The following is a 22,815-nucleotide window of genomic DNA, read 5'->3' as shown; positions in this document are numbered from 1 at the left end:
GGGACAAGTCTTCATTCAAGAGAACAATCACCAGGTTGCCTATTAACAGATGAATTTCTCAAGCTCAACAACTCATGGAAACCTTTGACTAAAGTATGAAGAGATTGTCCTTTGCAGTAATGAAGAAAACACTTAGAAAGAAAAACTCATCAATTCTTGAAGAATTAGCAATACCCAAAAGGAGTATGTGTTGGTTAAAACCAGGTATAGCTATTGTCCCAAGGCAGTGACTGGAAAAATGTTGTTTCTCCTTCTGAATTCCCTCATAGAAACTTAAAATTATTCCTCTCCCTATTTCACTTCCAAAAGGAAAGACTTTTCAAAACTGTGTTTAATTTATTGTTGTTTTAATAAATAGTGTTTACCACAGGACATGATAATCTGAAAGTACTTGCTGAGAGTACAGTTGGAGAGAAGCAGTTGAGGGGAGTATCATAGTGGCTGGGGGAAGAGAAGAAAAGGGGAGAAAAGAGAGATTATCATCTTATTCCATTTAGATGAAGTAGTTTCTCAAAGATTAACTTAACATCAAATTAATATAATAAGTAGAGGTGAAAAGCCCGATAGGAATATGCTACTTCTAATCACATGACATACAAAAATTATTTTAAAATGTCTCTTTTAGGTTTTATAAAAAAAAAATTTCATTTGCCCAAAGAGGCAAATAAATAATTTAGAAAATAGATGAGTTGCTTTCAATTTAACAGTCTGACCAAGCATAATTAAAGTTAAAGTTTTATTTTTTATAATGTTAAGTTTTCAGAAAAAAAAATACATACTTCTCTAGAACATGTTAAGATGAAAGACAAATGTAATTTTTATTTGAAATTAACTGGAGATCTCAGAGAAACCTAATAAATAATTTCCAAAATGTTCACTATAAAATAAATACTATTGTATGGAAATGTTCTTGTTTATATATATGGGTATATATTATACCAATATTCTACTCAGGCATCATTAAGGGATGAATAATTAAAATAATAGAAATAAATATTTAAAATGTTAATCTTCTTAATCTAGATTCTGGATAAGAATAAGGGGGAGCAAAATCTTTCTGACAAAAAAAAAAAAGAATAGATATGGAGGGGATTAGAGCCTGAAATAAATAAGTCTCACTGGTCACTTTCAATTCATTTATTTTTTTCTTCAAAAATAGTTTCTCCTACAATTATTTTATTTATAAAAATTTCTTAGTGACAATTCCTTTAAAATGGCAATGGTTATATTAACTTAAGGGTTTTGTGACCAAAGAATTTATAAGATCATTTATTACATATTAGGTTCACAAAATATATACACATTAATTGCTATATATATATAAAAAGAACCTATTGACCAAATGAAGCAGCCTTAAGGCTTGTTGGATAGAGTGCTATACTTGGAGTCAGGAAGACTTAAGTACAAATCTGGCCTCAGACATTCACGGTAACCCTAGACAAGTCACTTAATCTCTATTTGCCTTAATTCACTGAAGCAGGAAACAGCAACTCACTCCAGTATCCTTGCCAAGAAAACCCCATATGGAGTCACAAAGAGTCAGGCACACTGAATGACTGAATAACAAAAAATTTACTAAATGGAGAAAGATAGAATAGATGCTTGAGGGATAGAGATTTTGCCATATTTTCAACTATTGATCTTATTAAGTATATAAAATAAAACTAGAGAAAAACTCTGATTTTTCTCCTTAATTTTTCCCAGGTAGGAAATAGAAAGCTTTTAAAATGGCTGTGGGAAGTGAAAGCTCAAATTGTACAGTGGCTATGACCAAAATAATATCCTTCTTATATCCTTGCCATGATATTTGGAGTCCAGAAACAATCAATTATTGAGAAAAATTCCTTGGACTATAACACCCTGAAAGTTATATATTAAATTACAAAGAGGTGTTGTCAACTTTTAAAAGTACGAATTTTTAAACTTAAGAACAGTCAGATATGGTATAGCCATAGAAGTCAAGTTATCAAATGCAATCAAAATGCGGAAGATAAAAAATCCGTAGCATCCTTTAGACCCAAGAGTCTTGATCCTCTGAAAGAAGTGGTAACAGGCTTTACAAGTCTGCAGCCTGTAACAAGACCCCGGGAAGTTTTTCAATAAACTCTGGCAACAAGGCTTATTCAAAGAGATTCTGGACAATTGCATGAGGCAGATGTCATTGCTTTCTATGATTTTAGTTTGGGACTCTGGGTGTTATGACTTATTTCAAAATTCCAGGGGGGTGATATTAATGAGAGTTGGGGGGGTTCAATTATAATGAGATGGTAATGGTGGTAGGGGAGGGTTGAGTCCATTTGGGAATGATGAAAAGAATGATTCTATCATTTGATTCTGATTATTTTCATTGGTTTTATAACTTAATTAATTCTTACTATCAGTGACTCATAAATTCTGGTTCTAGAGGGTATTGTAATGGTCGGAGTTCTGGCTATGATCTACAGAAGTCATGTCACCAAATTGCCACAAAGAATCTAAAGAGAGCAATAACATGTTTCATTGGCAGAGTTCTGAATTTTCAAGTGCTCAACAGTTATAAAAGCATCAAAAATACAAGAAACTATAGGTGCTTTTGAAAAACAATAGGGATCCCTCAACTATCCATAGGCATGCTTAGATTCAAGCAATTCTTACCATAAATAGAAAGTAGAGTGTTACAGACAATTGGGTGGCATAGTAAATAAAGTGAAGGACTTGGAGTCAGGAAGATGAGTTCAAATCTTCCCTAAGGCACTTAGAAAAAATAATTCACTTCATCTTTCAGTCTTTGTTTCCTCATCTCTAAAACTGTGACTATAAAATCTCCTAGCTGATAGAGAAAAGAGAATAAGAGAAGAACCTTTCTATTGAGAGGATCCAATGAAATAATATATATAAAGCTTTGGCCAACCTTAAATTATAAGAATGCTTATTATTAGAATATATCTCTGATGTAATTTTAAATCATTTTTCTTTTTGAGAGCACTAATACTTTCTAGCTTGAATGAATCACTTCAATCCAAATATTCATAATTTCATTATCTGTAAAATGGGGTGGGATATGAATATAGTTCTGCGGAAGGAATATGAGATGGTATGATTAAAACAGTGGCTTCAACAGTTCTAGGGAAATAATTATATATAAAACTAAGTTATTTTAACAACCCTTAACCACATGCTTTCACACATGTTTAATCCCAGTGGCATAAGTAACATATATAAAGGTAAGTGAAAATTGTATTTTTTTCATGAAAGCTTCACATGACCCAGGAGCTTAGGTTCTCTCCCCACCTTAATCCATGTTCTCCTTTACTTAAGACGCTTGCTACTTGTGATTACAGAAAAGTCATTCCTGTCTTGGGATATAGGGGTTCAGTTCCTACCTCTGACACAAACTGGCTATGGGGCTCTTGCTAAGTCCCTTAACATCCCAGGACCAAAAGTAAATGTTTTAAGACCATGATGCATTTGGACACAATAGTTGCTCATATGCTTCAATAGAAGTAGTTTCCCTAACCAGGAGAAATAAAAGTGGCTCTATAAGTGTTGAGCAAAATATAAATACATATATATGTGAATACACACACACACATATACAACATTATCCATCCATATATAGTATATTTATAGGTAAAAATGTTATAGATATAAACAAAATGAAGATGAATAATATCCAAGATGGAGGAAAAAATTTCTGTAGGAATTCAAGTCACTGTATACATAATTGGAGGTAAAGAAGGCAATTTGATCATGATAATGATTGTTGTTCATTTGTGTCTTGAATCTTCATGAGCCCAATTTTTTTTTTATTTTTGTTTTTGCAAAAATACTAAGAATTTTACAGAAGAGGAACTGGGCCAAACAAGGTAAGTAATATTTCTAGAAAGTGCCTGAGACCATATTTGAATTCAGGAAGATGAGACTTGAGGTCCAGCATTTTATCCACCAGACCATCTAGCTGCCCCTTGATGATGATTACAAATAAGCAATATAATCTTTGAAAGGTTATGATGGAAACAGAATGGAAAGAGACTAGTCTAAATTTCATTCTAAAATTCAGTTAGTGGAAATTTATTTTTCTTACTACTGAAACTAATATCTCTGTTTTCCACAAACTATCTTTCTTTACAGATGCCTTGAACACAGAATAAGCCTTTTTTCAGTAAAAAGCCAAACAGGAGCCTGCAGTACATTACCTTGTTCATTACCCAGATATCTTTGCTAAAATCTTGTTCATTACCCAGATTTCTTTGCTAAAGTCCTATGAGACACCTCTACAGTGTTAGCTGGCTGACCTTGCTGAGCTGAACTTGCAAATTCAATGACTTTGAACTAGTTACTTTCATCAGTCTTCATTTATAAAATGAAAATGAGACTTCTAGGACAATTTGAAAATGTTGTTATAAGTCTAGTGGTTTTTTTTTTTAATTTGAATTATATTTTGTTTTCAGTTATAATTTCATCCTAACCACACCTTTCTCTCCTTGACTTATTGAGAAGGCAAGAAAAACAAAGCCTATGATAAATACATATTTTCATGCAAAACAAATTCTTAAGTCACTCAGGTCCAAAGACAATAACAAAAAAGAAAGAAAAGTAGAAAATAAATCATACCTAAGTTGACACTTAGAGACACTTTTCTATCTCAAGGTGGATAGTATGTTTCATTATGAATTCTTTGGAATTTTGGATGGTTATTGTGTTGTCTAGAATTTTCAATGCTTTCAGAGCTGATTGTCTTTCCAATATTATTTTTATTACATGAATTGTTTTCTTGGTTCTGCTCACTTCACTTTGCATCAATACCTATAAGACTAATCAGGTTTTTCTGAAACTATTCATTTCATCATTTCTTGCCACATTAATAGCATTCCATCCTATTCATATGTCATGTCGTTCATTCATTTCCCAATTGATGGGCATTCTCTTTATTTCTAATTCCTCCAAAAATGCAGCTATAAATATTTTTTTACATAGAGAACCTTTTCCCCTTTCTTTCATCTCCTTCAGGTATATAGATCTAGTTGCAATATTTCTTAGTCAAAAAGCATGCACATTTTAATAGCTTCTAATATACAGTCATAAATTGTTCTTCAGAATGGTTGGACCAGTTCACAGCTTCACCATTAGTCCATAAAATACCTATTTCCCCACAGTCCTTCCAACATTTAACATTTTCTCTTTCTGTCTATTTAGCCAATCTGATGGATGTGAGGAGGGTACCTCAGAGTTTTTTCATGTGTCTTTCTCTAATTATTAATAGTTTCAAGCATTTTTATGTGCTTGTATCTAGTTTGAATACTTCCCTCTAAAAACTGCTTAATGAGAATGGCTCTCATTCTAAACATGTTTGATTTAGTCCTCTATATATCTTAGAAATAAGAACTTTAACAGAAAAAAAGACAAGTTTAATTTGGAAAACATTAAAAACATTATATAAATCTGAGCCATTATTATTGATGAATAAACATATTCAGAACAACACTATTTGAATAATACTGACAATAACAATAGCTCACATTTATGTGTTGTTTTAATTCTTACAAATCACTTTCTTAGGACATAATATAAATATTTGTCAAATGCCTTTTTGTGCCAGATATTATATGCTAAGTGATGAGGCTATCCATAGGAAAAGAATGATAGTTTGTGCCCTCAAAGAGTTTGCAATCTAATAGAGGAAGACAATTCATAAGAGGAAGTTGAAAGGAGAGTGTGATGTGCCAGAGGTTATCCAGCATAGGAACATGATGATGGTGAAGTCAAAACCAAATAGAGCTAGTGGCAAATGATGAGATGATTGTGATTTTGAGACTTTTATACAAGTGGCTTTTGGAATTTTTGCTTCACTCTTTAGCTCTCTAAACAAACAGGCACAACCAAATGAGACGTACTTTGTTATTAATGAGGTAGGTAGTTCAGGCAGCTTTAATTTATAGATGGCTCTACTAGAGTAATCCCTTTCCAATTTTATTTTGTTTTGTTTTTCTTTTAGTCTCCTTCCTTCCCTTTTATTTCCCAAGAGACATTATTTGTAATTGAATCAATGGAAACATTATAAAGGCCCTTCTGTAACTACCAAAATGTCTTCTCTTTCATAGTCTTGAGTATGGGGTTCCATTCAAATAGAAATGAACATCAAAATATCAGAACAGAATAAAAGAAAGGTTGTACAGTCAGGCATTTTTGGAATATCTTTCCATATTATTTTTTTATTTGCTAAATCTAACTATGACCCCTGACCTCCCTCTTCTACTGACAAAATAGGGATCTTTGGGATAATTTTGTGTTGACCCTGGTGGGAAATGGTTAGTAAATCGTATGACTTCTGTTCTCTCTTTTTCTAGAAATGTTAGTTCTCACTGCAGACCACTAAATATATATATATATATATACCAACCTATGTTTAGACAGCCTACTTTTTGTCTAGAATTCTCTAACAATTGAGAGTTTGTAAAAGTTAGCCAGGCCTTACGTATTAGAGTTCAGTAATTCTCTGATTTAATATTTAAATAACACTTACCAAACAAAAAATCTAAACCTAAATTACAGGGAGCTAGCTCTCAATGACAAGTGATTTTTTTTAAATTTCAGTGTTAGCATTTTTCACCTCAAAATAGCTCAACACAACATTATTTTATTAATTATCTGGTCAAGAAAAAGTGATGAAAAATTTTTGATAATATATTACACTTTAAAATGTCATCTTTTTCTCTGGTGAGCTGGTTGTTAAAAATTTACCAATGTACTCCTGCCAATGAACCTTTAATAAAGGGCTTCTGGAACACTTTATCTATGAACATTTACCTTTTTTAATCAAGTTTTTTTATTATTTGAAGGATAGAAAATAGGATTCTTTTCCTCCCTATTTTCTGTGTTTGATAAAGTGCATGATAAGCTTGCTGCTAATGTATTTTTTATTATGATAAAGATAAAGGACCAGAGGGATCTGGGGAATTTTCATTTTTCTCATTAAAATATTCATACCTGAACAGTGCCTTAATGATGTGGTAATAAGGTAAAAATGCTCTTCTTGAAAAAGAATAGGCTAAAGCCTTCTGGCAAAGGTAACTTAAAATGATAATGAGGCCAAAATGTTACGAGTTTGCCTTGGTTAATACTAGAATACTTTAAAATATTTTTCCTTTCTTCATGGAAGATCTTTAAGTTCATGAATATTTCACTGAGTCAACTAGAAAAGATTATTTTGAATATGATAGTAAAGACAAGGAAGATGATTCTGATGACTTATATTTGTATAATATTTAAATGTAAGCAAAGTACTTCACATGCATGATCTATTTTGTGACTTAACAAAACATTGGGAGAGAAACACTAAGGCATTATTATTATTATTAATTACTATTATTATTATTGTCATCTTTATACAGAACTGAGAATCTGTTAGATTAAGTGAATTGACCAAGGTCAATTAAATAACTAAATAAGAATTAGAAAGAGGATTTGAAAGCAGATCTTTCTGGCTCCACTGGAGATGATAAGACATTGCTTTCCTCATGTGAAGATACTACTGTTGTCTTACCCAAACTCACAGATGTTGGTCTTCTGAAAGCCAGGAGATATATTTTTAAGAAGTTCATAATCTATATCTATAAGAAAAGATTCCTTTCCCAGAAGAAATTAATTAGGTTAAGCCCTATTAGCATCATTATCTAACTAGCAACCATCTCTATTTAACTCAACAGAAGGCCAGTGGCTTGAAAGCATGAACAAAGGGTTCTCCAGAACTTGACTCTCTTTCCACCAGTAGTATCACAAGGTTATTTTTCAAATCACTATTTCTAGCATAGATTTGATAGAAATGACTTTTCCCAAGGAGAATGTGCCAAATTAGTCTACTGAGACACATAAATAAAGCTTTCTTTTATAAAAGCCATTCTAGGAAATCATATTACCCACATTCTAGCCTATCCAATACTGTAATTCTTTTCTTCGTGGAGATTGTGCTCCTACGCTGTTAAGTGCTCTGCAGGACATCTTCCTTGAAAGAATTTGTGCTTTTTTCCTCGGCAAACACAACTAAATGGTATTAAAAAAATTGGTTTGGGGAATCATTTTCACAATGATAATAATAAGAGCAAGAGTTAATATAGCATTTTAAAAATGTGCAAATCATTTTGTAAATATAACCTTGAGATTTAGTTGAGACTATTATTTAAGTCTTACAAATGGAAAAACTGAGGCAAACAGAGATTAAGTGATTTGTCCAGTTCCAAAGCAAGAACTTACTGAGAATTTTGTAAAAATTGTAAAAAATAAAGCAAGATACTGAAGGAGCTGGACTACCTATTGGTTATCTCATGCTCTCATCATATGACAAGTCCATCTTTTTCAATTATTCATTTTTATGATGACACTTTCTTCAGGTTCTTTTGGTATTTGAGTGTCTTTGAGACACTGAGTATCTCTCTATTTCCAACTAGTGATATTCATTTCTCAATTGTTCTGAGACTTCCATCAATAGCTCTTGTAGAAAACTGGTATTAAAAAGGTGGCCTTTTGTTTCTAGGTAAAATTTGGGATCATTAAAGAAGCTTAATTTGCTTTTCCCAAAAGCCATCTAGTCTGCTCTCTTCCTCTTTATTACTGGGCCCAATTCATTGTTCACAACTTCAACATGTGCAAAAACTAAGTAACATATAACCATACATATTAAAGGTTAAAATAGCTTATTTAAAGGGCAGCTGGGTTGCTCAGTGGATGGAGAACCAATCCTAGAGAGGGGATTTCCTGGGTCCAAATCTGGTCTCAGACATTTCCTAGCTGTGTGACCCTGGGCAAGTCACTTAACTCCCATTGCCTAGCCCTTACCACTCTTCTGTCTTCGAACTAATACTTAGTATTGATTCTAAGACAGAAGATAAGGGTTTAAAAAATAAATAAAATTATAAAATAACTTATTAAGTTATTAAAGCTTATAATTAAAATTTAACTAAGAATTTTGCATCACCATATGTGTTTGCAAACAAATGCATATATATCTAACATATATATATGTATGTATATATCAGTAAACTACATATACATAGATCCAGATACACATACATGTATATAGACCTACTGATAAGATAGTACAAAGATGTCCCACTGGAATATCAATAAATATTCTCCATCTCCTTGTTTTACCATCTCCTTCCCTGACCCTTTCCTTCTCCACTTCATTCTTTCCCCCCATAGCTACATCATGCTTTTTCATTTGGTTATAGACTTTTTTCAGGAGGTTTTTCAGTATTCAGGTGCTTGATACCATCAAGACAACACAATCCACAAATAAGATGTGTAGTATCTCATCATCCGTAGGGAATATCCCTTCAAGCAGAGACAGTATAATGGGTCTCTCTCTTGAATTGGCAAGTACAGCATTTATCTATCCAACTTACTCCTTACCGGTTATAATATTCTTTTAGATGGCCATCTAAACTCTACTCATCATAGGTGTTTAATAAACCTTTAAATCAGTGATGATTAAATTAAGAACAGTTGCCATAGATTCATGGATCTCACCAACTGTGTATATTGAATTCAAAATCTGAAGTTAATAAGTAAATCTTGTTCTCAAAGAATCAACTTGTGTACTGTGGCAACTAAGTGTGTGTGTCTACATATAAATGTGTTTATATGTGTGTGTGTGTACATATAAATATACTAAAAAAGAGAGGGAGAGACAGAGGCGAGAGAGAGAGAGAGAGAGAGAGAGAAAGAGAGAGAGAGAGAGAGAGAGAGAGAGGAAGGGAGAGGGAGGGAGAAAGAGAGGAAGAGACAGACAGACAGACAGACAGACAGACAGAGAGGCATATTCCACTTGATGTCCCCAATAGGTTCTGGAAAAACCTGGCATGAGAAAAAATTACATCATAGGAATAGGAATATCATAATTACAAATCCCTCCAAACTCCAAGAAAAAGTGTTATGATTTTTCAGTGGAATTTGATTATAAGGTAAGTATGGAAACAAATCATGCAAATTTAAAAAATAAATAAATAAAAGATGTGGCAAAATGCCATAGCAAAAATTTTCACACCAAGCACACAGATGTTAGGATTTGGGGAGCAAATGGTAATAATGGATTTTCAGGAAGGAAAAAAGAAAAAAGAAAAAGCTGACAGACCTGTGAAGAAAATGCCCTCTTTCCTGGGTCAGAGGATGTGACATAAGCAGCTTGGGTGTAGGCATAGCTTTTGAATCGAGGTTGAAGAGAAGAAGAGGTTCGCACATGGCCCTGTGCTAAACTGACTGTGATCTAAGAAGGGGTTTGGGAGAGGGCAGGAGGAGGAAATATATACACATACAGGTGTGAAGACATGTCTCAGTAAGACTGCTATCCCCCACCCGAGTACAAGGAGGAGAAAATGAAAAAAATTTATGAATTATCAAATTCCAAAAAACCATTAAGCCATAGAGAAAAATTTTTAAATAAACCTATGATGATATTTACCAATGTTCACATGATACATTATGTGTGTGTGTGTGTGGGGGGGGGGTATATTTCACTCTTTTGGTCCAACTCCAAAACCAAAGAGGAAGAGGTAGGGGGAGAAATCACACTGTGCAATATGGGAAAAATTAAAGATAATTTCCTCTTTATCTTAAGTAGCCAAAATCTGAATTCATCAAATCAATGACTTAGGGAAGGCCAGAAACTCTCTTGAGGAAAATTCAGGAATATTTCAGTATTTCTGGAGATAGAGTGTTGTGCAATGAAATGAAAAATGGTGTGACCATGTGTGTCCATGAACAAGTTACTCCACTTCTTTGAGATATTAGAATCACCAAATGAAGTGACATATGTGAGGCAGAATATATGTGTGTTTTAACAAATATTATTTAGTACAGTGAAAAAATTAAAGATTTTTTAATGTTTGAAGTAAAGATTTTCTATGGGCTGTTTTAAAAATATCACTGTTTTTAGATGAACAAATACAAAAAGGAAAATTATAATTCTAGAGAGAGACATTTCTCCTAGAGAAACTGAATGAAAACTAATGAATAATCTAAGGTAAAGCATTAAAGATTGTGAAATATGTCTACTAAATGGAAACATACTAAATATGTCTACTAAACTGAAAAATAAGTATAAAAGCTATCAGTCACAATCAATAGAATAAATTTGTTGTACGGTCATGTCCTGCTCTTCCATGACCCCATCTGAGATTTCCTTGGCAAAGATATTAAAGTGGTTGGTGATTTCCTTCTACAGCTCATTTAACAGATAAGGGAACTAAGACAAAGAGGGTTAAGGGACTTGCTCAGGGTCACATGACTAGGGTCTGAGACCAGATTTGAGCTCAGGAAGTTGAGTTTTCTGGATTCTACGTCCTGAATTATATTCCCTATACCACCAGGCTATTCTGAGAATAAAATACTAAAATATTTTATATTTTTTTCAAATATGACAAATGTATATTTGCAAACATCATTTTAAATATGATCTTTAACTTTTAAAGCATCCTTTGAACTTATCCATTTGATTAGCATAAGAATCTCTTGGGGAGGATATTATCTCCACCTAGATATCAGTCGGGAAACATTTTTATTTTCTTACAGAGTGTTAGAGGCACTTGAGAGGATGACTGACTTCAGCAGTTCCCACAAGTTGGAGAGAGCTGGTATTTGAACTTACATCTTCCACTCTCACATGATGCTGCTCACCCTTTAAAATTAAGTTTTTATTATCAAAACTGTCATTAAAATTATAGAAGATACAATTTAATTATAAATTAGATCTATTAGCTATGTGATCTTGGGCAAGTCATTTTACCCTGTTGGCCTCAATTTCCTCATCTGTGCATCTTTACCATGAAAACTCCAAATGGGGTGACCAAGAGTCAGACATGACTGATTCTGCTGAAAAACAAATTATAAAAGATAAGCCCATTACTAAATGGAAAATATTTTCTGCCTTGCGTGATCTTAGAATGTGAGATTTGCTTATGCCCAAATAAATCCATGGATAACACTCTGCCCTGTTTTTTGGTGTGTATCTAACGCAATAATGAGAAAGTTTTCTCTTCCAACTTTCTGATATTACATTAAAAACACCTATCAGAAATATTTTAATAATGTACTTTAAAAATATACTTCAAAAATGGATACTTAGGTTATACTGTTTATACACACTGAATATTAATGTATAATTAAATATTAATGTGAAATAAAACAGATGAATATTATTTTAAATTAATTTTTCAAATATGACAAATGTTTATTTGCTAACATCATTTGAAATATGATCTTTAACTTTTACAGTATCCTTTGAACTTATCAATCAAATCCTTCAAATGCCATAAAGCAAGCAACTTCAAAGACAGTGCAGTGGTCTGCCAGAACTCACCTGCTGAGAATAGTGCATTTCATGGTGCATCTGAAAATGTTCTCCTTGAAGACCCCTGGATGGCCTTGGCAACATTTCCACTTCCTGAATGGCTTCCATGCTTACTTGTTGGGGAAGAACTTGGAAGAGTGATGTGACATACATTAAGATAGACTTCTTATCTGGATAGGCTGTTGCGACATCTGTAAAATACATTTATATACATCACATTTTGGTTTCCATCATGGAGTATGCAAAAGGAATGAACAAATCAATGTTACAAGAAGAAGACAGACTAATGAGCCCTCAATTGTCTGTGAATGCCCTCCAGAGACTAATTAGAAAATTATAATGAGCTCTAAAAATGTCCTACAAAATCGGCATACCAATGAGATAAAGCCTTTTAAATTTTGTTCTTAATTCCTGTAAATTTCATTCCATCCTATTTTTTTTAAGTCAAATGGTGAAACTGTGCTATCAGAGGGAGTGGTATTCATTAAGTAAGAGGGAAAAAAAAGGGTACTGGTTAGATTTTCTTTCCTATGGCATGTTAAAAGCCAAACACCAATTAAATGGCACAATAGTCATTAAGGAATTATACATGAAAGTTGAATGTCTTGGACTTCAGTAAAAGAAGGAAGAGTTGCTTGTTGTATCAAAGATGTATTTATGAAAAGCAAACATAAAGTTAAATGAATTTCAATGTAATTAAACATTTATGTACTAACTATATGAGGCAACAGAGATAAAATCAAAATGGAATATTTGGGAGATGCCATAGGAATACCTATAAATAAATGTAAAGTATTTACAAAGAAATACAAAGTAATTTCAAGAGAAAGAGCAAAGGCCTGTGTAAAAGACGTCAACTGAAATATGCTTGAAGAAAACAGGGGCTAGATGTACTGAGATAGGCATTTCACTTGTCTCCATTCGGAAATAAAAAGAAATTCCATTAGATTCTACTGAATTAATACTTTATAACTTTGCGAAACTACATTAAAAATACAGTAAATTGGTATTCAGATACATGAAAGCCCATCTGTTGGTGTCAGGGGTCATCTCCCTCCTCAGACGGTAGAGACAAATTCAAAATGCCTTTACATAAAGCTGATCTGGTAGCATGCTTTGTGGTAACATACCCAGAGAGAAAAAAAGAGCCCAGCATCCCAAGTCAATAACAATTTGTAATGATGTAAGTAATGTGGAAATTCTTTCAAGTCTTTCTTTTGTTATCTGGCATTAAAATTTACCTACTGCACTCATTCTAGTGAATCAGGATGTAAAAAGAATGTTGTATGAGAAATTTATCATTAATCCCAGAAGTGTTAAAGCATCAGCACTGGCAGCAGACCAAAAGAACTCTGGCATGCTGCAGCAATGAATTTTCTAATCATAAATCTATCGTGGCTTAGCTAATATCAAAGATTTTTAAAAATTCAACATGGATATCCAGTCAGATACTCTGATCACAAGGAAGAGAAGAGAGGATAAGATGTCAGATTCAAAGGCAGAGAAGACAGCCTTCCTCTCATCTTCTTTCATTTAAACAAAATTTAACATATTAGACATGAGTTGCTTTTTAGTCATTCAGTCATGTCTTACAATTCATGATCCCATGGGCCATAGCTAATTTGGGGCTGGGTGGGAGTAGGGACAAGGATACTGGAGTGGTTTGCCATTTCCTTCTCCAATGGATCCTTTTGTCAGGCAATTAGAAGTTAAGTGACTTGCACATGGTCACACAGCTAAGATGTATCTGGGGCCATATTTGTACTCAAGTCTCCTTGGCTCCAGGCTCAGTGCTCTGTCCACTGAGTCACTTACCTACTTCCTTTTAGACATGAGAGTCTATAGCATTTTAGAACACTTTCTGAGTAAGAGATCACTTACTGTTTCTTAAATAAGATGCCCCATATCAACATAAAATTCCAGCATTTGAAGTTTAGGGGAGACCAAATATATAAACATCTTACTATAAAGATATTCATTCATTCAAATATTTATTGCAAGCCTGAGATGTATAGGGCTATGAAGAATATAAAAAATATTCCTATATCCTTACCCTCACTAGGATTACAATTCATTATTAGCTAACACATGTCATTAAGTGACTTTCTGTGATTTGTTAAAATGACTTCAAAAATATTTTTGCCCTGCCACATAAATAACTTATAATAAATGATTAATGGAAGAATATATGAATCATTCTAAACTATGTACTATTTTGCTACTTCAATTATGCCCCTAAAACAAATCTCAGGACTCTAAAAATCTAATTCTTTTTGCCTCCTTTCTAGGGCAGATATATTACCTTTTGATTAAAACTATAAAATTTATTTCAGTTACTCAAAAAAAGAAATTAACATAAATTGAAAATTCCATCAAAATGTTATGAGCATGAATTATAAGAGTATATATGTTATACATAATAATATACATAATGTGCATATGTTTGGATCTGGTTTGATGACAAGAAGTAATAATAAAAATGTTGAAGTCCTATTTCATTGTTCTCAAACAATTGCTAATTTTATAATGCCACTTTTTGATATTTAAGATGTAAAAGGGAAATTTACATTAATTGCATAAAATATAAAGGAGAATATTTATTGTGACAATAAATATGCACTTTAAATAAATAAAATTATGAGGAACATAGATCCAGAGCTAGAAGAGACTTCACAGTCAATCTATTATATGAAATAATACTGAGGTCCAAAAAAGTAAAGAGAGTTGCCCAAGTTACACAAGTAAAGAGGTTTCAGAGTTGAGATTCTGACCCATATTCTATAATACCAGTAAATGATTTTCTACAGCATGGCACTGTCTTCCTAGGAAAACTAATTTTTTTTTCCAAATAAGTTGGAAACATGCAAAATTTTGATTATTTGGAGGCAAAATCTATAACCATTTTATAATCTCATCAAAAAATGTTATTTAATAATTATTTTAATGATGAAACCATGCCAGGATGGAGTTTTGTGCTAAGATAACCTGTCCCCTTTCTGCCACATTCATATATAATACTGTAACTGATTTTAATTTTAAATGGAGCATTAAATATGCACTGGTATGTTCCTACTTGCAGTTTGAACAAGCCACCATCAGTAGAGAAGAAATGATATAAGCAAGTCATCATCTTTATTACTGAAAACACTATTATTGAAGAACATTGAATAAATATTTCTTTGGCATCTAATCTATTTATGGCTACTATTCTATGTGTGCTTTATTTGAACATTCCTTTTCCCAGGATCATGATTTCGCTAAAGAAAGGAAACTTAAAAGTGATCTAGTTTCACTTCTTTGATTTACAAGTCAGGAAATTGAATCCCTGAGAAGTTCTGGGATAACAGAATTAGATCTAGACGTTAACTTACAGAAATCATCTAGTCCGATTTATTCATTTTGTCGATAAGGAAATTGAAGACCAGAGAGGGGAGATAATTTTTCCAAGATTACACAGATAATAAGTTGCATAGCTGGGATTTGAACAATTGAACAAAAACAACAAACCTCTTCATTCCAAATCCTGCTTTTGCCTGTGCTGGGCTGTCGTTCTACCTATTCCTACCTATTTCTATCTATTCCTAGCTTTGAGGGAGCAGCTATTGTAACATTTGCAGGTGCAGTTGTGATAGAGGAAGTGGCAGAATAGAGACAAACTGAATGAGAGAAAAGAGCTCATTTGACCTTAATTGGGCTCTACTCAGTGGAGGTGAAACTTAAAATAGCTAATGATCAGCCCTATTAATGTCTGAACTGATTGTAAGCATTCTAACATTCCTATTGTTTAATATTCCCTTTTTTGTTGGTAGAGATAAAACTATCAATCAAAAAATTGATTGATACTTATGTTTTAGATGCATTTTTACTTCCTCCTCCCTACACCCAAGGAATATATCTAAGATCTAAGCAAAAGTCCTTAACCTTGATCTGTGAATTATTTTTTAAAACTAGTTTTCAATATGATTAGTTATCTTTGTAATCCTATGTGTTTTATTTCATGCCTTTAAAAACATTACTCCAAGAATGGATGCATAGGCTTCACTAGAGAACCAAAGGGATTCCATTCCTCAAAAGACATTAAGAACCCCTAGATTTGAAACAAAAATAGATTTGTTCTTAAGAAATCCAAGACGTATGTCAATATGTGCGATGAGGGGTTTGGGGAGTGGTTATCATTTTGTTTTTCTGTCTGATAGTGGAGTTGTGCCAATGACACTTTCAAAGAACCTAAAATATAAAGATATGTTCCAGTTATTTTATTCCATTTCAGAAAGCAGTTTTATTTCCTTCTGTGTAATAGAATGAAGAATTGTAAATATCAAAGAATATCAGGATACCAGTTTACCAATCAGGATACCAATCCTTCTTATCTGAACTCCATTGAAAACCATGATTAAGATGATAACAATAAAAATGACAATCATCTGGCATGTTATAAAATATGTTTAGCACTTTTAATACATTATTTCATTTAAGCCTCACAAAGATCCAGTGATATAAGTACAGCACTTATTTTGCTTCTGTTTAAAAGTGAAGAAATGGTGACATGGTGAAGTTAAATGAGTTTTGATAGTCAGATAATTAGCATCAGAAACAACATTAAAAACCAGATTGTTCTGACCCTGAGTCTAATATTATTTAGTTTTCAATTCTGTTAGGTTCCCCCTTATGCTGAGAATGCTCTGCATTCCCTTCTTTTCTTGTGGAAAACTTACCTATCATTTAAAGCCTAACTCAAATGGTGCCTCCTCCATGGAGATTCTCTTCTTCCTTGTCAGTTAAAATTTTTCCTCCATGCACTTCAGAGAACATTTTGTTTCATACCTTATTAATATATGAATGAAATTCAGTGCATTCCAAAAAGTGTTATGGTAGTTTTAAACTTCTAAAACTAACAGCTGTCAAAGCTACTAAAACTTAAAACAGTACTAAGACTTTGGGACACTCTATGTCATATTGGACTGTCAAGATAATTTTTGGGTTGTGACTTAAAATCTAGATTAAATTAGTCCCTGGGGAAAATCCCAAGTAATATACCCATCAGTCTGGAAATTTATGGTAATTTAATTAATATAGAGGGAAAGAATTTAAGGGGAAGGAGGGAAGAGGATATAGGATTTCTCCTTCCTGGTCTGTGCCAGGGGGAGTTTTTAAATCCCCACCTCTAGGTCTCCAAAGAAGATTAGAGGCTTCCAAGAGGATAAAGTTGGAAAGTAAAGGAGGAAAACTCAGCCAGAAACTCACCACCAAACCGGACAATAGCTTGTAACCATGCTAAGATGTCAAAAGGCCCAGTACACTGCTATCAGCAAACTCTCCACCTCAAAGGGTCCTGGAGAGAGGAGCCAATATATAGACCTTTCACCTTTGTGTCCCCTCCTCTAAATGCCTATTCTTTTAGAGTTCTCATCTTCTTTGATTAGATTATATCTTTAGAGTTACTTAACACTTCTTTGTTAAGTTCACCTTTTGTGAGTTACTTAACCTTTTTGTGATTAATTTCACCTTTATAGTTACTTAACACCTTTTTATATTAAGATCTTAAAATAGACTTAAAGTTCCAGCTTCACTATAAGATAAGCATTAAGTACTTTCAGTGTTCAATCAGGAGATTACAACTTTATCTTCCCCTAAAGTATGGTGTAAGTAGGGTGGAGTAATGTATCATTCACAATCCCCCCTAATTTTGTTAGACAAAGTATCTTTATTGTTAAAATCAGGAAATAGCTAAATCCAATCTTCACAGTACTCTCTTCCCCCAACAGAATAAATTTTGAAATAGTCTTAGTTATCCTTCACATTTGTTCTAGACCCTAGCACATAGTAGGCACTTAAAAATGTTTCTTTATTCTGTTCCAAAAGACTATCTTCTACTCTAGATAGATGGGAAAGAATTATTTTGCTGATCATAAAACTCACTATTGTGGACTTTAGATTAGTCCACCCTACTTAGTCTAACAAAATCAGGAATGTCTACACCCCTACTTAAGGATTAAGTATCTAGGAGGATGGCCTATGATAGACATGTGCTAGCAAATGACAAATCAGAAACAGCTGACAGACCCCTGTTTTGTCCTAAATCAAGCTTAAGCTACCATTGGTACAGGTGAGACGCAGGAAAGTGATATAAAACCCTCTATATATTTCGCATCACTTCCTCTCTCCAGCCTTTTTGGTGGCAGAGAGGTGGCTGGTGGCAGCTTGCTGAACATCTTGATATCTTCGCCTGGCGGCAGCTATTGTCCAATTTAGTGGTGAGTTTCCCTTGATAGCATACTGGAGGAAGCCTAGTAACTTAGTTCAGATGAGGCGTCTTCTCTGAGCTCTCTCAGTGTTTAGGTTGATTTTTCTTCCTTTACCTTCCAAACACTATCCACTTAGAAGCCTCTAATCTTCTTTAGAAACCTTGTGGTGGAGGACTTTGAACTCCACCTGGCACAGGCCAAGCAGGAGAAATCCTATACCTTTTCCCTCTCTCTTCTCCTTGATCTCTTCCCTCTATATTGAATAAACCACTATAGATTTTCAAACTGACGGGTATTTTATTTGGGATATCCCCTGGTGAACAAAAATCAAACTTAGATTAGGTCGCTACCCTAAATTATCCTTATACTACATTGCTTGAATTCAGAAATCAGCAATGCCTTCCAAAGCTAGGGTACTGTGAGTATAGCATAATGTTAATACTGTCAATCTTCGGTTTGCTGAATTTTTTTTTGTTCTTTCTTTATTTTTTGTAAGGCCAAACAAGAATGACTTACTGGTAGGGAAGAGAAAGGGAGAGAAAGGAAGTGATTTTAAAATAAAATGTAGCAATATAGTGTTTTAAAAAGGGGGTTTATTCTAACAAATTCCTGAGAAAGGTACACTTTTAGCTAAGAAAATCTTAACTCTAGAGAAACAAAAAATTAAATTACTTTAACCTTTGTGACAGGGTTTGTTAGGTTTGCTATAATATATTTAGTGCCATTCTAACTTGGAATGCATTTACTATGTATATCACAATTCCTATGGATCATAATAATCTGAGTTCTAAAATGAATTTTCATTAAACCAGATGTGCTTTATTTCTTTCCTTTTTGAATGCCACAGTGCTATCAAACACAATGCATATAACCCCTCACACTTTTGATCAATGCATTTTTTAAATGACCCAAAGATCAAGTCCCATGTAACTATTGGCATGACTCAAAATTTTAAGATTCATGAATTATTCTGTTTTTTCCCTTGTGAAGTTATAAAAATATTATTTTCCTCTTTAAATTTTCTTAGAATGTTTTGTTTTTCTTGGTGTCATCTTCACTCCCTATTAGGCTCCCTATTATCCACAATTCAGTTGTATAAATAAGAAATTCCCTAAGGTCAGGGGCTGTGTCATTTTTATCTTTAGATCATTAATGCCTAGGGAGTCTAATAGGGAGTGAAGATGACACATTCACTATTAAAGGATGTTAATAAGATTCTAGTTTTCTGAAAGGAATATGAAAAATAGGTACACTAATGCACTGCTGGTGGAGTTGTGAACTAATCCAACCATTCTGGAGAACAATGTGAAACTATGCTAACGGGTCATAAAACTGCATACTCTGATTCAGCAATACCACTACTAGGTATGTATTCCAAACACATCAAAGAAAAGGGGAAAGGATCTATTCGTACAAAATATTTGTATAATTTTTTTCTAGTATCAAAGAATTGGAAATCACGGGGATTTCCATCAACAAGAGAATTGTTGGACTAGTTGTATTATATAATTTTGATGGAATACTATTTTGGCTATAAGAAATGATGGACAGAATGGTTTCAAAAAATCTGAGAAGACTTATGTGAATTATACAAAGAGAAGAGAGCATTAAGCATCAGGAGAATATTATTCACATTAACAGAAATATTTTAAGGGTGATTGACTGAAAGACTGAGCTACTCTGATCAAGAATGATCTAAGACAATTCCAAAGAAACTATCCTGAAAAATACTATCTACCTCCAAAGAGAAGACTGATTAACTCTGAATGTTGATTGAAGTTGATTTTTTAACTTTATTTTTGTTGTTCGTTTTTGTCTGTGTTGTTGTTTGTGTGTGTGTGTGTGTGTGTGTGTGTGTGTGTGTGTGTGTGTGTGTATTTGACTTGACTGATATGGTAATTTTAAAATGATTTCCCATGTATAATTAATATCAAATTACTTTCCTTCTCAAGAAGAGGGAGGGAAGGAATAAATTTGGAACTCAACATTTGAAGAGAAGAATGTTAAAAAGTTAACATATAATTGGGGACAATTTATTGAACTAAATAAAAATGTATTTTAAACAGACTATATAATAAATGGCATGAATGAAGTTTCATTGACTGACAAAAAGTATATTCTAATAATGTTCTAAATTTTAAGTGAATATCTGTGGAATAATTCCCCTAGTCAAGCCTTCTTTCCTTTGTAATTTCCTGATTCTAAAATCCCTTTAATAATTTCACCATATAAAACAACTGTTTATTATGAGCCAGGCACAGTACTTAACGTTTTCAGGAGGAAACAAAGAATTATAGTTCATAATCTCTATCCTCAAAGATCTTCTAATGCACATATTAAATAAGTTCTATTTAAGATTTCATATGAAAAAAGTTAATTTTATAACTGGATAATCTATGAAAGTTGAGTGTTATCTGATAGCTAAGGATTTAGGGAGGTAGAAAAGAACAAAATACAGAGGCCATTCCTAGTGAGAGACAGACATAGAACACAGATAAGTCATGTTTAGGGACATCATAACATAAACAAGTTTGGCTGGGGGAAAGGGTTAATTTAAGAGAAATCCATAATTGCTAAATCTCAAGGGGTAGCTTTGAACTAGATCAGGGGTGACTGAGAAAGTCAGGGAAAATAGACATTAGAAAAATATTGTAAAAGGAAGAATCAGCAATATTTGTTGACTAAATGCCAAGGGGACAAGAGATGGGGGTGGGGGGGAGTCACAGACACTGCCAAAGGTTTTCAACATGGACCATTCTGGGAGAATTTTTATACCTTTAAAAGAATTAAGAAAGTCTTATGAGAGAGATAATGAACTCAGTTTCAAACATGTTGAGTTGTAGGTGACAGCAGGATGTCCATATGGAAAAGCCCAGATGCAGTTTGAAATATGGCACTTCAGCTGGATCAGGCAGAGGTCAGGATTGGAGTCATTACTTGGAAGATATCTGCACAAAGGTCATAACTGAAGCTGTCATAATATATATGTGTGTCTCTTTCCAGATGATGGGAGCTTTTGAAAAATCACTTCTCCTAGTTAATGAATATTGATATGCAATATTTTTATTCATCTATGATTATCTATTACTTTGAAGCCTGACTTTTCTGTGGAGTACTGGAAAGAGTACAGAAATTGAAGGTTAGAGAACTTTAGTTACCGTCTTGACCTCCCATGATTTTGGGCTGTTTTCTTCATTCTAAGGCTCCAAGCTATCTTATCCAGAAAGAAGGAAACTGGAATAGTTGATTGTGAAGTCCTGCTTAAGCTTTGACACATCAGATATTTTTATTTTTAAATGCTATTACCTTACTATATTTATTTAATTTTTATTAATTTATTCATTTTATTAATAATAAATGAATAAATAACAATAGATAAATTAAATTAATTACTTTTTTTAACTTCGGGTTTCAAATATTGCTGATAAAAATAACAAATATGTTCTTAATTTTCCTTTCAGTAACTTATTTTCAGTCTTTCTCAGATATATATGAATTGCTCAATGAAAAAAATCACAATATATACAGAACAGCATTAGATCTTTTTTTTTTTAATAAAAATTGTTACCTTCCGTCTTAGAATCAATAATGTGTATTGGTTCCAAGCCAGAAGAGCAGTAAGGGCTAGGCAATGGGGGTTAAATGACTTGCCCAGGGTCACACAGCTGGGACGTATCTGAGGTCAGATTTGAACCTAGGACCTCCCATCCCTAGGCCTGGTTCTCCATTCACTGAGCCACCCAGATGCCCCCAGCATTAAATATTTGATAAAGGCTGTCTATTATGTTTCCAAGTATTTTCTCCCTTCACACCTTTTCTGAATGCACAATTTTTTCTGTAGGCACAATTCAGCTTTAAAATGGAAACAACATATATCATTAGATTGACATCCTATACTATAGAAATTTTCAAATTATACTTTTTGGAACCCTAGGGGTCTTTGAAAAATTTCAAGGTCAACATTGATGTCAAGTCTATTTTCATAATAATCCTAAAATATAATTTGCCTATTAAAATATATCTCCCTTTTCCAACTCTATATCAGTATAAAGCCAGATTTATTTCATATGCTTTAACCAAAATAAAATCTTGCAGTTGATTGAATGAAAAAAGCAGATTCATGAGTCAGGTATTCAAATATTTGTGAGAAGACGTCAAGAATTGCTGTTCTCATAATTTTTGGTTTTGGGGACTGATCCATTTATTTTGAAGAGCAATCTGGAATTATACTTGAAGAGTTATAAAACC

At 33.2% G+C, this 22,815-nt stretch overlaps 1 protein-coding gene across 7 annotated transcripts in view; it reads right to left on the bottom strand.

Moving 5' to 3' along the window:
- Positions 1-22,815, bottom strand: part of DMD (dystrophin) — a 2,399,796-nt gene that overhangs the window by 1,719,638 nt on the left and 657,343 nt on the right. For 5 of the 7 annotated variants that reach the window (XM_007493357.3, XM_056797116.1, XM_056797114.1 and 2 more), the window contains exons 8-9: positions 12,332-12,513; positions 10,109-10,240 (exon numbers count right to left, since the gene is read on the bottom strand). In XM_007493357.3, the coding sequence (XP_007493419.2) occupies positions 10,109-10,240; positions 12,332-12,513 (314 nt within the window). The remainder of the gene's footprint in view (positions 1-10,108; positions 10,241-12,331; positions 12,514-22,815) is intronic. The other 2 variants (XM_056797113.1, XM_056797112.1) reach the window with 1 other exon arrangement.

The sequence above is a fragment of the Monodelphis domestica genome, chromosome 4 (assembly GCF_027887165.1).
Source record: "Monodelphis domestica isolate mMonDom1 chromosome 4, mMonDom1.pri, whole genome shotgun sequence".
NCBI lineage: Eukaryota > Metazoa > Chordata > Mammalia > Didelphimorphia > Didelphidae > Monodelphis > Monodelphis domestica.
Note: the sequence above shows the minus strand (reverse complement) of the source record. Positions and strands in the feature narration are given on the sequence as shown.